The 17,120-nt window shown below is 40.3% G+C and overlaps 1 protein-coding gene across 1 annotated transcript in view; it reads left to right on the top strand.

Moving 5' to 3' along the window:
- Nucleotides 1-17,120, top strand: part of ARL3 (ARF like GTPase 3) — a 39,220-nt gene that overhangs the window by 6,549 nt on the left and 15,551 nt on the right. The window contains exons 2-5 of the mRNA XM_075841073.1: nt 1,981-2,124; nt 8,276-8,392; nt 9,308-9,358; nt 11,373-11,558. Of these exons, the coding sequence (XP_075697188.1) occupies nt 1,981-2,124; nt 8,276-8,392; nt 9,308-9,358; nt 11,373-11,558 (498 nt within the window). The remainder of the gene's footprint in view (nt 1-1,980; nt 2,125-8,275; nt 8,393-9,307; nt 9,359-11,372; nt 11,559-17,120) is intronic.

Raw genomic sequence — 17,120 nt, 5'->3', positions numbered from 1 at the left:
TATACTAACACATTAACGATACTGAAGTGTTTAGACAGTGAAATGACATTCCACGGGATGTCTATTCACAATCTCTGCACTTCGTTACTCTGTTTGTGGTAGTTACATCAGAGGAAGCATGATCTTGCGAGATTACGAGGTAAATGACAGGTTAGAACGAGATCACGCTTCCTCTGCTGTAACTACCATAGAAACAGTAACGAAGTGCAGAGATTGTGAATAGACATTCCGTGGAATGTCTATTCACTGTCTAAACACTTCAGTATCGTTAATGTGTTAGTATAAGACAGCACATAAGGATCTAGCAGGATCCCTATGCGCTGCCTAAATGAATGGAGTGGAGTGCATGATGCTGATTGGTCACTGATTGGTCAGCGTCATACACTCCTCTGTACAACGACCACTTGGTCTAAAGTAAAGCACGTCCAATTGGGCATTAAGCCAACTCATTAGCATAAATCTAAAATCGCTAATAAAGTGGTGAAAACAGATCGTTTTTTTTAAATAAAAAGCATTACTGTCACCTACATTATAGCGCCCATCTCCTTATATAGGAGATAGGCCACTTATAATGTGGTGACAGAGCCTCTTTAACATCCGTTTGAGAAATATCTCAATATTTCGATTATTTACCATCAGTGACATTTTCATTATTTTTGCTCTCAGGGTGATAAAGGGCCCCAGACTCCTGTCAGTCACTGCTGATAAATCACAGTTCTATCCTATGTTCTACGCAGGTTTTGTTTGGCTTGTGTAGTGATGTGTTTGTGTCACTGTAGTTTTCTTATCCGCCCAAAAGATTCAAAAGTTTTGTGGCAACAAGAGACCCTTCTTCAGGATTATTGTTTCAAATTGTGTGAGCGTACGTGTGGAAAGGTTGATAACTTCCATTTTACTGGCGTTTAGTCTCGGCCTGTGTGATTTTTGTTCCTCTGGTAGTACTAACCAAGGGTCGGAGGTTGTGCATCTTGCTGTGTTTTTTTTTTTTTTGTTTTTTTTTCACCACAGCAACCATTTTAAAATCTATTTCTTTACTATAAAATGCTTTTATGTGCATACACAGTGAATGTACTGGATTAGCTCATTCATTTTATGCAAAAAGTTAACGTTTCTGTGTATCGGATAAGATATTGCTTTGTGTATGCCAGGCCCAGCAATGTTACAGAAGGTTTCAGCTTTTGTTTCTTGTTTACTTGTCAATTGTAGAATTAAGATGATGGACGGGCCTTTATACTTCTTGTTTTAATACAGAGAAACGAAATGTTTTTGGATAAAATAATTTATTATTTATTATGTTAAGTAATTTTGGAGCTGAATAATGGATATACAAAATGGTATGTCCTACAGTGTTCTGTTCACGGGTTGGGGGAAATAAATCCTAATGTTGACTGCTTATCTTGGTGGTTTACTTTATACAACAGACAATACGTTAGGAATCGCACACCAACGGTGCCATCAAGGCAGCCTCTGCATTTGCAATAGGGTCGATGGAGAATGGCGCACCGGTTTGTTCTCTATCCCTGCACGGGGCTTCACCACTGGTATCAGGATGGGGGCTTCACCACTGGTATCAGGATGGGGGCTTCACCACTGGTATCAGGATGGGGGCTTCACCACTGGTATCAGGATGGGGGCTTCACCACTGGTATCAGGATGGGGGCTTCACCACTGGTATCAGGATGGGGGCTTCACCACTGGTATCAGGATGGGGGCTTCACCACTGGTTTATGTCTAACATTTGGCTGTCCAGATCAATAATCGGCTGCTTTTTGTCAGATTGTATAGATGGGCATGGGTTCAATTGCAGAGAGGCCGGTTTCCCATAGTGACTAATTGGGTCCCTGCTTTGATTTTCCAATGGGCTGAAATCTGAACGGTTGCTGTGGACAACGGCCCCACCTTTTACTAGTTTTAAAAATAATAAATCCTAAAAACATTCTATTAAATGACTGTAATTCTGCTGCTGTTTGTCCTTCTCAGGGTCTGCTGTCTATCTTGCGTAAATTGAAAAGTGCTCCAGATCAGGAGGTACGAATCCTGCTCCTGGGTCTCGATAATGCAGGAAAAACCACATTGTTAAAACAGTTGGCATCGGAGGACATTAGTCACATCACTCCAACACAGGTGAGTAGCACGTGCCATAATGGAGATTAAATGAATCTTTTCATGCAAATTTAGAATTGTTATCCAGATGAAGAAATAGACCTCTTCGGTCCCATCTTGCACATGGCACCACACTTAGGCATTTAAATGTGGACGAAAATCGCTTCTGGATGGTAAATAGCATTGCGATATTGCATGCAATGATACACTATGGGATTGCGTGGGTATTTGCGATGTCATGCATCTGTGATTACGCGATCACAAAAATTCAAAAGTGCTGTATTTTTTGCCAATGTGATTGAATCCAATTGAGGACACTTCCCCCCCCAACTTCGTACAATTGTGCCCAATATATTGCCGTGGAGCCCTGGCTAAAAAAGTGATTTTTATCATTACCACTTACGATTAGAAGTAAATCAGTCTAGACCACAGTTCCCATAATAGTAGTGGCTCTGTAGATACATAGGAAGTTAACAAATCATAAAATTGTGGATTCACATTTGATTGTATAAACCACAATTTCTTATTGAAATCTCTGCCTATGAGGATTTCAATGTCACAGAAATCCATTAGCAGACTGCAGGCTGACTTTAACAGCAGTCTATTTTGTGGATAAGACCCAGATTACAGGCTGTCATAAAATAGCATGTGTGCTACAGGCTGTCATAAAGTCTGCATAGAATTTACATTTTTCCATCTGTATGGGGAGTCATTTCGTTATATAGAATATATTAGGGAACTTATTTATACAATTTCTTTTATTTTGTTATAATGCAATTGTTCTTGATTTAGGGCCAAATTCCACTTTTTGAAACTGCTTTTACTTTTTTGAGATAATAGGCTAAATTCACCAAGTGAAACATAAAATTAGCCAATCTAGCAGGTCTACAGGTTATACAAAAACTAGCACGTGATGCCACAAATTTGCATTTATTCACAATACAATAGCATGGACGCTATTTGAGTACCGCCGATGTGAATAAGCAACGTTTTGGGAGCTAATCCACCCTTTTTCAGGCGTATAAGGCTGGGTCCACACTGCTACTTTTCTGTATAGAGCTGGCTTTTGTTTGTGCACATATCTTGTTCTTTAACATATAATAATGTACCTTTAAGTTGATTTTTCAGTGAATAGTCACCGATGGGGATAACATTTTGTTAAAACATAACCTTAAATATTTTGTTTGTATAGAACTTCAACAATTGTGATACAAATATATTAACCCCTTAATGACCAGCCTATTTTAGACCTTAATGACCAAGCCATTTTTTACGTTTTTCCATCGTCGAATTCCAAGAGCTATAACTCTTTTATTTTTGCGTCGACATAGCTGTATAAGGTCTTTTTTTTTCGGGACAAGTTGTACTTTTTAATAGCACCATTTTGGGGGACATATTATTTATTGATTAACTTTTATTAACTTTTTTTTGGGGGGGAATAGAAAATAACCTGAAATTTCAACACTCTTTTTTTCGCGTCTTAAATCAACGGAGTTTACCGTGTGATATAAATAACACCATAACTTTATTCAGCGGGTTGTTACGATTGCAACGATACCAAATTTGTATAGTTTTTGTATGTTTTACTACTTTTACACAGTAAAAACGCTTTTTTTTCAAAATTATTTGTTTTTGTGTATCCATATTTGAAGAGCCGTAACGTTTTAATTTTTTCGCCGATGCGGTTGTATGAGGGCTTTTTTTTTTGCGGGAAGACTTGTAGTTTTTATTGGTACCATTTTTTAGTAGATGCGACTTTTTGATCACTTTTTATAACATTTTTTTAAAGTCAGGATTCACAGAAAACAGCAATTTTTCCATAGTTTTTTATTACATTTTTTACGGCGTTCACCGTGCGGGTTAAATAATGTTATAGATTTATAGTCGAGGTCGTTACGGACGCGGCGATACCAAATATGTGTAACTTTTTTACTTTATTTTGTTTTTTTAATAGTAAAGCATTGTGTAAGGGGAAAAGCTGGGTTTTTCATTTTTTTTCACTTTTTTTTTTTTCATTAACTTTATTAAACTTTTTTTTTACTTTTTTACTAGTCCCACTAGGGGACTATAATATGCGATTCTCCGATCGCTATTGTAATACACTGCAATACTTTTGTATTGCAGTGTATTACTGCCTGTCCGTTTAAAACGGACAGGCATCTGCTAGGTCATGCCTCCGGCATGATCTAGCAGGCAGTCGCTCCAGGCAGACCTGGGGGCCTTTATTAGGCCCCCGGCTGCCATTAGAGACACAGACACTCGGCGATCGTATCGCCGGGTGTCGGTGGGGGAGAGAGGGAGCTCCCTCCCTCTCTCCAAAACCACTCAGATGCGGTGCACGCTATTGCGCACCACATCTGAAGGGTTAAACGGGTGAGATCGATACTAATATCGATCTCACCCGGCAGAGCAGGGACGCTCCCAGCCCTTAGCTGCCTCTGGCAGATGAGAGCAGGGAGATTTGACAGCTCCCTGCTCTGTTTACTTTATCCTGATGCAGTGCCGTAAAAAGGCACATGCATCAGAATAAAGCCCGTTAGTGGCCGCCGTTAAAAGGCGTAATGGCGGTCACTAACGGGTTAATATATATGTGAAAGTCTTGTGGTTTTTCAAATTGCATTGACACGATCGTCTAAATTGTTTCGACAGACCGGATGTTTATTTTTTTGTGTATGTTTTAACAAAATTATATCCCCCATCGGTGACTATTCAGTGAAAAATTAGGCGATACCCAGCCCTGGGGAAACGTATTTAATTCTTCCAATCGGTGAATAAAATAATAATGTGAATGCTGAGAATCTTAACGCATAGCAGAATCGTGATAGAAGTATTTTGTGTTTTATTCAATCATGAATTTTATGCTCTCTAAAAGGAATATCCAGATAATGCTATTTACATGTAACCCCGGTTACCATCTCTGCTCCCTCCACCTGATTGTCTATTCAGCTTGCACTTCTTTTATGTATATTGTACTTCCCTGTAATCCAGCCTCTTCCTCTGTGCTATGCTATCAATCCCATAATGCCTCAGCTGCTACAGCCAGTACTTAGGGTCCTTTCACACCGGCCAATTTCAGCTGTAACATCGAGCACCGATCAACAAGACCGCTCGTTGATCGCCGCTCGTTTGCTCCATTCACAAGGAGCTATGATCAGTAATGTATGGGGATGAGTTCTCGTTACTATGATCGCTCGTCCCCATGCATTACAATCATGTCGGCAGTACATCTCCCTGTGAACACAGGGAGATGTGCTGCAGACAATGATAATATTTTCTTCTGCATAAACGATACGATCGTCCGATGAACAAGCTTTTGCCTGATCATTGGCCCATGTAAAAGGGCCTTAACTATGCCATCTGGGAGAACAGTGTGATTTATCCTTCCCTCATTATTCTAAATAAACTAATAGTTTATAAGTATAGAGCCAGGGAGGCTGAGCTGTGATCGTCTACATTATAACTGTGTGACTGGAGCCTGTCTTATTAGCCATAACTTTGATAGGAGTTTGTCTATCCCCCTGTGGAGAGATTGTGTGGAAGAGTCCATGTAATTTCATCATACAGGAAGTTCTGGTGCCTGTATAAGTGACACATATATTCCCATTAACTCAAGTAGAAAAAGTGTCACCGAAGCCTAATCCAAAACTGTTGCTATGCAACGGTACCAGTGTGATATTTAGTGATAGAAGCAGGAAAGAAAAAGAACAGGTAGCAGACTGATGCATGGATTCCTTAATGGAACACTTGATAAACTTTAGTGTTGGTAAGAGTTTTCCTTTAAAGGGGTTTTCCCATCTTAAACATTTATGGCATATCCACAGGATATGCCATAATTGTCTAATAAATCCAAGTCTGACCTCTGGGGCCCGGACCTATCTCTAGAACGGGGCACCCTGACCCCTTTCCGACCATGTCCGACTGCCACTGCTCCTCGGCCACTGTCTGAGAAGGTGGTCGGGAGTTACGGCAACAGCTTAGCATGGCGATTATTCTGCTAAAAAGCTGATTAATACGGCAGTGCAAGACTGAGCATGGTGTTATTTGTGTACTGGTATCCATTCTTATCCCTTGCGTGTCTTGAGCTGAGGTTAGGTTTCTGTTACTTGAAGGTCAGAATAGTGTAGCATGCATTCAATTTTTAGCAGGTGGTATTGCTAACCACCTGGCTGGAAAAAAATAAATAACTTGTTACTCCTTGATGTGAATTCCAATGCAAAACCATGCAGATTATCCCCATTGAATTAGGATAATCTGTGAGCAAAAATACACCTACTTTGATTGAAAAGCTGTGGCAGAAAATGGATTTCTACCATCGAATCTCGGCCAAATCTATGTCAAATATGTTGTGTGAACTTGGCCAGGAGTCAATCAGGATAAACATAAAACAAACTTCTCATAACTCATCTGTCATGTCCGTCAGCGATCTTGTAAAAAATCGAAACCATGACGCAAGTTTGAATAGACTCTACTCTGAGATAGACTAGTTTCTAGGGATCTAGTCTACCCTGAATGGTTTTCTGACATAATTTTAAAAAAAATCCTCTTTAAAAAAAAATTTTTAAACTTTTTCTGACGGTTCACATGAAGCCAGTCGAAGATTCCATTTGTTTATCTAGTACATTTCCGGCTAACGTCAATTTCCGTTCATCTCATAGCTCTGGCGTCTCTTCCATCGCAATATCCAGCCAAAGCTCTCTGAAATTTACTTCCAGTACCCCCCCCTTCAATAACTTTTACCCGCCTACTCTGCCTCCTCCACCTCCCTGTGCCCACCTAACCCACCTCTCTGTTCCTCCATTCACCTTCCTTCTCCATCTCTCAGTGCCCGTCTACTACACCCACATGTAATAACATCTACACCTCTGAGCACAATAGTAGCGCTAAACTGAACATGCTTCTGGCAGGCCAATTGGAGAATGCTCGATTATACAAATAGAAAGGACGGCCCACTGTGGGTGTACTCATCAATGAGGTACCCGTACACAGCGGCAAACCGCATTATGGGAGATGTGTGACGTAAGCGAACAAGACCGCTTTGAAAGCTGAATTTTGTGACTAGCGGACAAAACGGGGTAACTGCATTTAGAAGACGATCAGTAAGTTTTAAAGGCCATGTACAACTTTGCAGGGCGTTTTTTGTTTTTTTTTTGCTTTTTTAATAGGTTAGTCAGTGTTGTTTGTGTAACTTTATAAATTAGTTTTTATTAAATATTTGTTTTACTTTTCGAGATACCGCTGCTCTGTATTCTCTATATAGAACAGCTGTATCGTTTGCTATAACCTGAATCCGTCAGTCCCGCGGACCTGATGGGTTCAGTGACAGCGGGTCCTTCTTGTCTCTGACATGCAGGAGCCGCCTGTAATCTATCACATCTAAGTTCATAACTTAGGTCACATCTGAGTCAGAGACACGCTGTCACTGAACCCGTCAGGACCTGACAGGAGCAGGATTTAGCGCTAGAGAATACAGAGCAGCTGTATCTTGAAAAGTAAAACGAATTTTTAATAAAATCTATAAAGTTACATCAAACACACTGACTAATCTGTTTATTAAAGAAGAATAATACAAAAAAAAAGCCCTGCAAGCGTGTACATAACCTTTAAAGCATATGTAATGTTCCAGTCTGAAGCACAGAGACTGCAGCTACATCATTTGTCCTCCTCCTTTTTTCTCCTCCTCCTTTTTTCTCCTTCTCCTTTTTTCTCCTTTTTTTTTTCTCCTCCTTTTTTTCTCCTTTTCCTTTTTTCTCCTTTTTTTCTCCTTTTCCTTTTTTCTCCTTTTCCTTTTTTCTCCTTCCCCTTCACTAAAGACAAACTTTTTAGTGACTGAGTAGATCATTTGAGGGAGTCTGCAGGACACTTTCTCCTCATAAGACCTATTACAAAATTGTATGTATTGATTGTGTACTGTTGATTTATGCTAACCCTAAATTATAAGGCAGCGAGGGAGTGTGCCTCCACTACAAATTACGCTTACCAGGTTACAGAAACCCTGGATCATTTCACCTATGTAAAGTTGGGACTGGGTGAACTGCAGCCAGTCATTTTATAATGTTACTACAAAAGTGCAGTGAAGGAACCAATTTCTAAAGTGCCATATAACTGTCTTAGTAATTCTTTTAAATGATCATTGTTAATTCATTTTTTCAATTGATTTGTTTTTTACTTTTAGGGATTCAATATCAAGAGTGTACAATCTCAGGGGTTTAAACTCAACGTATGGGACATAGGCGGACAGAGGAAAATCAGGCCGTACTGGAGGAACTATTTTGAGAATACTGATGTACTTGTAAGTGTTTGAGTTCGTTAAAAGCATATGTATACAGTTAAGCTGGATCAAGCAGAGGGTTTAGAGCACCTTGTTTTTTGTGTACAGTACAAAAACTCTGCTTGAAAATATTTTATAATTCAATCATTAAAAGTATTTATTTTTTGCAAAGCAGATTGGGTGACGAGTCCGATCGATAAATGCTGATTGGTAGGAGTCTGACGGAGAACGGCATAGCCTGTTCCTGTTGGAGAAGTTGCCGGCATGTGTTTGTTTCCATTCAGCTTCTAAAACAGTCCTCCCCCTGTAAGAGTCTCTTAGCGGTTGGGCCCTCACTGGTCAAACTGTACTTCAAAATTCATAAACTAAACTATTCCATAAAAATAAACCCTGTAAGGAAATAAATAAAACATTAGATATTCGGATGTGTTCACATCAGCATCGGGCTTCCGTTCATCGGTTCCGTTGAAATCAATGGTAATGCAAAGGGAAGCTATGGTTTCCATTTGGCTTTCCGTTCATCGGTTCCTCCAACGGAAGGGTCGAACGGAACCGATGAACGGAAGCCCGACGATGATGTGAACAGGCCCTTATTAAGGTGTTTGGATCTCATGAATGTCTGATCAAAATGTAACATGTCTGCATAGTTAAAGTAAAAAGCCATAGGGGAATTCTTTTGTTGTGAATGAGTTTTACAGCAAATATAATGAATAGATTGCCAGCTCATGGACAGGGGTCTCTCTACACAGTATTTCTTTTGCTGTACTGTTATTTCTTGCTTCTCACTGTTTTCACGTGTGGGCTGTTGTTGTCGTTTCCTGTTTTACAAAGTACAGCACTATGAACGCTGATGACGCTACATAAATCTATAATAATACTTTGCAATGCTTTATAAAGTTGTAAACAATGATGAAGGTATTTTATCTTTCCATTTAGATATACGTCATAGACAGCGCAGATAGAAAGCGTTTTGAAGAAACGGGTCAGGTTGGTATTTTCTTTTGTATTGCCTGTCTTTTTATTAAATATTTGTTGTGTTTGTTGCTATGTTGTAATAATACAAAGTTACAACGCCAAATAAAGAATGACTTTTAACTTTTCTGCATTGTGGTCTCATTCCCACAGGTAGATAGAAAGGCTGTTGACATATCTCCCTAAGGCTACATGCACACCTTTAGTATTTTGGTGTGGAAAATACGCACCAAAGCCGTAGCAATATGCAGGTAAAAACCGCATCGGATCATGCGTTTATTTGTTTTTTCGGTGCGGTTTTTATGCTTTGATGCGTTTTTCGGCACGTTTTCATGCTGCAGGTTTTGGTCCGATTTTCCACAGCACTAGGCAGATACAATTCGCAAGCGGAAACGCAAGGTAAATTGATATGCTGCAGATGCTAAAAAACGCACTGCACTTCCATTTCCGTCCTGAAAAATACAGTAGCGTGTACATGAGTTTTCTCATTAGATTCTCTTTGACTATGCTGGTACTGCATTACGCTGCGGATTGGCCACACGCAAATCCGCGTGGAAAAACTTCACATGATACGCATCGTGTGCATTGATCCTAAGAATGGACATCTAATGCAAATTTTGTTTGCTATATTTCTATCCCTTTTGCATCCGCAGAGAATTTTTCCCCTTCTGAATTTTCATATATAGTTCACCTTTATTTCTTCTCATCACAGCCACAAATATGGGCATACATATGGCTCTGAACCATAGGCTGCATATGGTTTTGATTACATTTCATATTCTGTAGTCCCATGTAACATCTAGCCGCCTTCATTTCCCCTCGCAGCGAAGCTAAAGGAAAAATGAAGCATCAGGGTGATTTATTTTTTTTGCGGTTTTGTACAGTAATGTCTGCATTATTTGTTGTATTCTTTATTTATTTTTTTTAAAAGCCAAAATAGGAGTAGATCCTAAATAAAGGAAACTTCTAAATGAAAAACTGATAGGTCTCCTTCTTTCTGGATCCACTTCATGCTTTAGCCACGTAAAAATGCAAAATCTGTGGTGTGTGAATAAGGTCCTTCTTCACATCACTTGGATCTTCCTTCAGTAAGCTGGCCTAGGTCATTGCTTGTGAATCTTAAATGAGCATTGGCTTAAATAATGCAAGGAAGATAACATTTACTAGATTAGTACTTAGATTAGTTTCACTTGGTATTAAGCCGTATTCACAGGTTATGTCGATGATTTTATGTATTTTCGGCACAGCTTTTGCAAATATGCTCGAAACTCAGGTTTTCTGTAATTTACAAAACTGTGAAAAAACCTCCATGTACGACTATGACTTTATTAAAAAAAAACATATACTCACATGCGCACAATACATTTTGTCTATTACAAGACTTTTTGGCCATGTTTCCACATGGCATCTTTGCTGCAGTTTTTTCTCTGCAAGGTTTTACCTGAATGGTCAGATTGACCATACACTATCGATGGCCTCATTTAGCCCACAGCGATCTCCCCCATAAACATGCATGCTGGGAACGACTGAGCATGCAGACTTACTGCAATAGGAAGAGGGGAATAAGAACTGTCAAACACCCCTGGCATTGATTTTCTCCTGGGGGAAAAGAGGATTGTCATGTGGAGATTTAGCGTTCCCAATTCTTGATTCCCAATACGTCTGCTAATATGACAGAACATTCTAAGCAAAGAAACGTGCAGGTCAATAACATATATCTCCGAGCAGTGCCAAAGGATTTCAATGGTCTATCGAGCCCATTCTGCAAATGAGGGGTCATCCGAGATCAGACTTCACCAATGTGATCTTCCTACACCAAGCAATGACATCATAAAATCTATCAACTTGTTTGCTCTTTTAAAACTTTCCTATACTGCTAATCTCTGGAAGGCACAATTTCCTGAGGGTACAAATGATGGTTTGTATGTATTAAGATCATATTGGTTAGGGCAGGCTATCTGATACATAGAACAAAATAGATAATATCCTGGAACATATCTCCTTATATTTAATTTTTGTTTTATTTAAGGAATTGGCTGAACTCTTGGATGAGGAGAAACTGAGTGGAGTCCCTGTGCTGATCTTTGCTAATAAACAGGATTTACTGACGGCTGCACCGGCCTCAGAAATTGCTGAAGGCCTCAATTTGCACACGATTCGGGATAGAGTCTGGCAGATCCAGTCATGTTCAGCCCTCACAGGAGAGGGAGTACAAGTGAGTTCTATAGTAATATTAACATAGTGTATGTTGTACAATTGACTTTGCTTATAATTTCCTTGGCAGAAGCATTTGGATGTGAGGGACAAATATCTTCTGAGTAATTTAACACCACTTTTAACAGATCTTTTTTAGATTAAAGTGTCACCTCTCTTCATATGTCCTATTTTATTAAATACTTGTATTCCCTATTAAATAGAACTTCTTAGAACTCTGCATTGAGCCATTCCTCTTCCTCATTTTCTTCTTAGAAGTTTGTGAATAAATTGACAACTGGGTGTTACCATCTCTCTTGTCAAAGGGGCGTGTCCCTACACAGTCAGCCAGTGCTGATTGGACAGTGTCGGTGTATGCAGGGACACACCCCTACTGCTAACACCCAGTTGTCAATTTATTCATACATTTTTAAGAGGAATAACAGAGGAACTGCACAACATAGAGTTCTAAGTAATGATGCTCCAGAATTGTTATTTCAAGGGGAATACAAGTGTGAACTAAAATATACATGTCAGGATAGTTGACAAGTCCTCTTTATGGCATCTACACCGCATTCCAAATTATTATGCAAATGTTATTTTTCACTGATTTTCCTAAATAGTCGATGCAAATGACAGTCAGTATAATCTTGAAGCCATTAACCGTTGGAGTATAATGTGAATTTTATTGAACAAATCTCCTAATGATAACAGAAGTAAAAAACTCAAAATGCACTGTTTCAAATTATTATGCACAACAGAGATCAAAACATTTTAGGCTGGGTTCACACGACCTATTTTCAGGCGTAAACGAGGCGTATTATGCCTCGATTTACGCCTGAAAATAGGGCTACAATACGTCGGCAAACATCTGCCCATTCATTTGAATGGGTTTGCTGACGTATTGTGCAGACGACCTGTCATTTACGCGTCGTCGTTTGACAGCTGTCAAACGACGATGCGTAAATTGACTGCCTCGGCAAAGAAGTGCAGGGCACTTCTTTGCAACGTAATTTGAGCCGTTCTTCATTGAACTCAATGAAGAGCAGCTCAAGATATACGAGCGTCACAGACGCCTCGCATAATGCGAGGAGGAGCTTTTACGTCTGAAACGAGGCAGCTGTTTTCTCTTGAAAACAGTCTGTCTTTTCAGACGTAAAAGCCTCTCATTGTGTGCACATACCCTTAACCCCTTCCCGCCGGATCACGTATATAAACGTCATTAAAATCGGTGTCTTACCGCATTTTGACGTTACTGTACGTCATGGAGATGAAGCTGGCTCAGGAGCTGAGCCAGCGACATCACCACCGGGTGACAGCTGTATGTTACAGCTGGCACCCTAAGGTATCGGCCAGGACCGGAGCTAGCCTCCGATCCGACCGATTAACCCCTCACATGCTGCGTTCAATAGAGATCGCAGCATGTGAGGAGTTTATAGCCACCGGCACCCCAGCAACGTGATCGCTGGGTTGCCGGTGGCTGCAAAGGCGATCGGAGGGCTAATGCTTACCTCCCGATCAGCCTGTAACGGAATCCTCCTATGTCCCGTCGTCGGCGGGGCCCAGGAGGCTTCCGGTACCATCGGCAAGATGGCGCCGGCTCAGCTTCCGGCTCAGCTTCTGAGCCGGCGTCATCAGCTAGCTCCGATTCCTGGCATTAACCCCTTCGATGCAGCGATCCATTGTGATCGCTGCATCCTAGAGGTTTGTAGAAAATCGGCAGCCTTGCCATGCAATGGCAAGGCTGGCGACTGCTACCATGGCAACAGGAGCCCTAACAATGGACTCCTGTTTGCCATTACGTAAGCTGATTAGGCCCCGCCCAGAGGCGGAGCCTGATCAGCTTGCTGTCAGTGAACAACTGACCGTTCCAATACATTGCACTACATAGGTAGTGCAATGTATTAGGACATCAAACAAACAGTTGGACATTCAAGTCCCCTAGTGGGACTAAAGAAAAGTGTAAAAAAAGTAAAAATAAAAGTTGGAAAACATACAATAAAAGTTTCAAATAATAACACAAAACACAATCGCCCTTTTTCCCTTATCAAGTCATTTATTATTGAAAAAAATAATAAAGCCATACATATTTGGTATCGCAGCGACCGTAACGACCTGAACTATAAAAATATTATGTTATTTATCCAGCGCAGTGTACGCCGTAAAAAAAAAAACCTCAAAAACACTGCCATAATTACTGTTTTTTTGGTCACTGTCTTCCAAAAATTGAAATAAAAAGTGATCAAAAAGTCGCATGTATCCAAAAATGGTACCGATAAAATCTATACCTCGTCTCGCAAAAAACAAGCCGTCACACAGCTCCATCGACGAAAAAATGTAAAAGTTATGGCTCTCACAACATCGCAACAGAAAAAATACATTCTCTTTCCAAAAGTAATTTTATTGTGCAAAAAGTTATAAAAAAGTTCTATAAATTTGGTATCGCCGGAATCGTACTGACCCGCAGAATAAAGGTAACATGTAGTTTATAACGTACGGTGAACGGAGTATATAAAAAAAAAAGTGGCACAAGCTGGTCACGACATATTTGACACTGAATTGGCATATCTAGGGAAACATTTTAATTTGTACCTTCCGCAGCGCAATCATTTATGGAAAAGACACGTGGGGTGAAAATGCTCACTACACCTCTTAATAAATGCCTTGAGGGGTGCAGTTTCCAAAATGGGGTCACTTCTCAGGGGTTTCTTTTATTATTTCACATCTGAGCCTCTGCAATTGTGAACCAATACTTTATAAGTCGCCAAATTAGGCCTCAATTTTACACGGTACTCTTTCACTCCTGAGCCCTGTCGAATGTCCAGGCAAAAGATTAGGGCCACATGTAGGGTGATTCTAAAACAGGGAAACACCGCATAATAATTGAGAGCTGTCTTGTTATGGTGGCACAAGCCGGGCACCACATATTGGCGTATCTAAGGAAAAATTCCCATTTTCATTCTACCACATCGTGTGCACACGAATTTCTGCAAAACACCTGTGGGGTTAACATGCTCACTACACCCCTAGGTGAATACCTTGAGGGTGTTGTTTCCAAAATGGGGTCACTTCTGGGGGGGATCCACTGTTTTGGTCCCACAGGGACTTTGCAAATGCAACATAGCGACCAGAAACCAAATGCAGCAAAATCTGTACACCAAAAGCAAATGGCGCTCCTTCCCTTCTGAGCCCTGCCGTGTGCCCAAACAGCATTTTACGACCACGTGTGGGGTATTGCCGTACTCCAGAGAAGTTGCTTTACAAGCGTTGGGGTTCTTTTTTTCCTTTATTTGTTGAGAAAATTAAAAATTTGGAGCTAAAGCTACGTCTTATTGAAGAAAAAGGATTTTTTTTATTTTCACTGCCCAATTCTAATAAAATCTATGAAACACCTGTGGGGGCAAAATGCTCACTACACCCCTAGATGGATTACTCAAGGGGTGTAGTTTTCTCAATGGAGTCACTTTTTTGGCGTTTTCACTGTTTTGGTACCTCAGGGGCTTTGCAAATGCGACATGGCCTGCGCAAACCATTCCTGCTAAATTTGAGCTCCAAAAGCCAAATGGCGCTCTTTCCCTTCTAAGCTCCGCCGTGTGTCCAAACATCCGTTTATAACCACATGTGGGGTATTGTTTTACTCGGGAGAAATTGCTTTACAAATGTTGTGGTGCTTTTTCTCCTTTAGTCCTCGTGGAAATTAGAAAAAATTAGCTAAACCTACATAATCTTTGAAAGAATGACGATTTTTATTTTCACGGCCTACTTCCAATAATTTCTGCAAAAAACCTGCGGGGTCAAAATGCTCACTATACCCCTAGATAATTTCCTCAAGGGGTGTAGTTTCCAAAATGGGGTCACTTTTGGTGGATTTCCACTGTTTTGGCACCGAAAGAGCCCTTGAAACCTGACATGGTGCCTAAAATATTTTCTAATAAAAAGGAGGCCCAAAATCCACTAGGTGCTCCTTTGCTTCGGAGGCCGGTGTTTCAGTCCAGTAGCACACTAGGGCCACATGTGGGATATTTCTAAAAACTGCAGAATCTGGGCAATAAATATTGAGTTGCGTTTCTCTGGTAAAAACTTCTGTGTTACAAAAAAAATAGAATAAAAATGAATTTCTGCAAAAAAAAATGAAATTTGAAAATTTCACCTCTACGTTGCTTTAATTCCTGTGAAACGTTTAAAGGGTTAAGAAACTTTCTAAATGCTGTTTTGAATACTTTGAGGGGTGAAGATTTAAAAATGGGGTGACTTTTTGGCGGTTTCTAATATATAAGGCCCTAAAAGCCGCTTCACAACTGAACTGGCCCCTGTAAAAATAGCCTTTTGAAATTTTCTTGAAAATGTGAGAAATTGCTGCTAAAGTTCTAAGCCTTGTGACGTCATAGAAAAATAAAAGGACGTTCAAAAAACGATGCCAATCTAAAGTAGACATATGGGGGATGTTAATTAGCAACAATTTTGTGTGGTATAACTGCCTGTCTTACAAGCAGATACATTTACATTTAGAAAAATGCTAATTTTTGCAATTTTTCACCAAATTTTGGTGTTTTTCACTGGTAAATATTGAATTTATCGACCACATTTTTCCACTATCATAAAGTCCAATGTGTCACGAGAAAACAATCTCAGAATCGCTTTGATAGGTAAAAGCGTTCCGGAGTTATTACCACATAAAGTGAAATATGTCAGATTTGAAAAAATGGGTCTGGTCCTGAAGTCCAAAATGAGCTTGGTCCTGAAGGGGTTAAAGGTTGTAAAGAGAACTAAAATGGTAATTTGTTGAATTTGCAGCATCAGGAGGTCATATTTACAGAAATAAAAAGCTCTTTCAATCCAAAAAAACTTAGCTGGCCAAGTTACATGTTAACATAGGACCCCTTCTTTGATATCACCTTCACAATTCTTGCATCCATTGAATTTGTGAGTATTTGGACAGTTTTTGCTTGAATATCTTTGCAGGATGTCAGAATAGCCTCCCAGAGCTTCTGTTTTGATGTGAACTGCCTCCCACCCTCATAGATATTTTGCTTGAGGATGCTCCAACGGTTCTCAATAGGGTTGAGGTCAGGGGAACATGGGGGCCACACCATGAGTTTCTCTCCTTTTATGCCCATAGCAGCCAATGACACAGAGGTATTCTTTGCAGCATGAGATGGTGCATTGTCATGCATGAAGATAATTTTGCTACGGAAGGCACGGTTCTTCTTTTTGTACTACGGAAGAAAGTGGTCAGTCATAAACTCTACGTACTTTGCAGAGGTCATTTTCACACCGTCATGGACCCTAAAGGGGCCTACCAGATCTCTCCCCATGATTCCAGCCCAAAACATGACTCCACCACCTCCTTGCTGATGTCGCAGACTTGTTGGGACATGGTGGCCATTCACCAACCATCCACTACTCTATCCATCTGGACCATCCAGGGTTGCACGGCACTCATCAGTAAACAACACGGTTTGAAAATTAGTCTTCATATATTTCTGAGCCCACTGCAACCATTTCTACTTGTGAGCATTGTTTAGGGGTGGCCGAATAATAGCTTTATGCACATTTGCAAACCTCTGGAGGATCCTACACCTTG

Source organism: Rhinoderma darwinii, chromosome 11, assembly GCF_050947455.1.
Source record: "Rhinoderma darwinii isolate aRhiDar2 chromosome 11, aRhiDar2.hap1, whole genome shotgun sequence".
In the NCBI taxonomy this organism is placed as follows: domain Eukaryota; kingdom Metazoa; phylum Chordata; class Amphibia; order Anura; family Rhinodermatidae; genus Rhinoderma; species Rhinoderma darwinii.
This window is presented reverse-complemented; position numbering and strand designations above follow the sequence as displayed.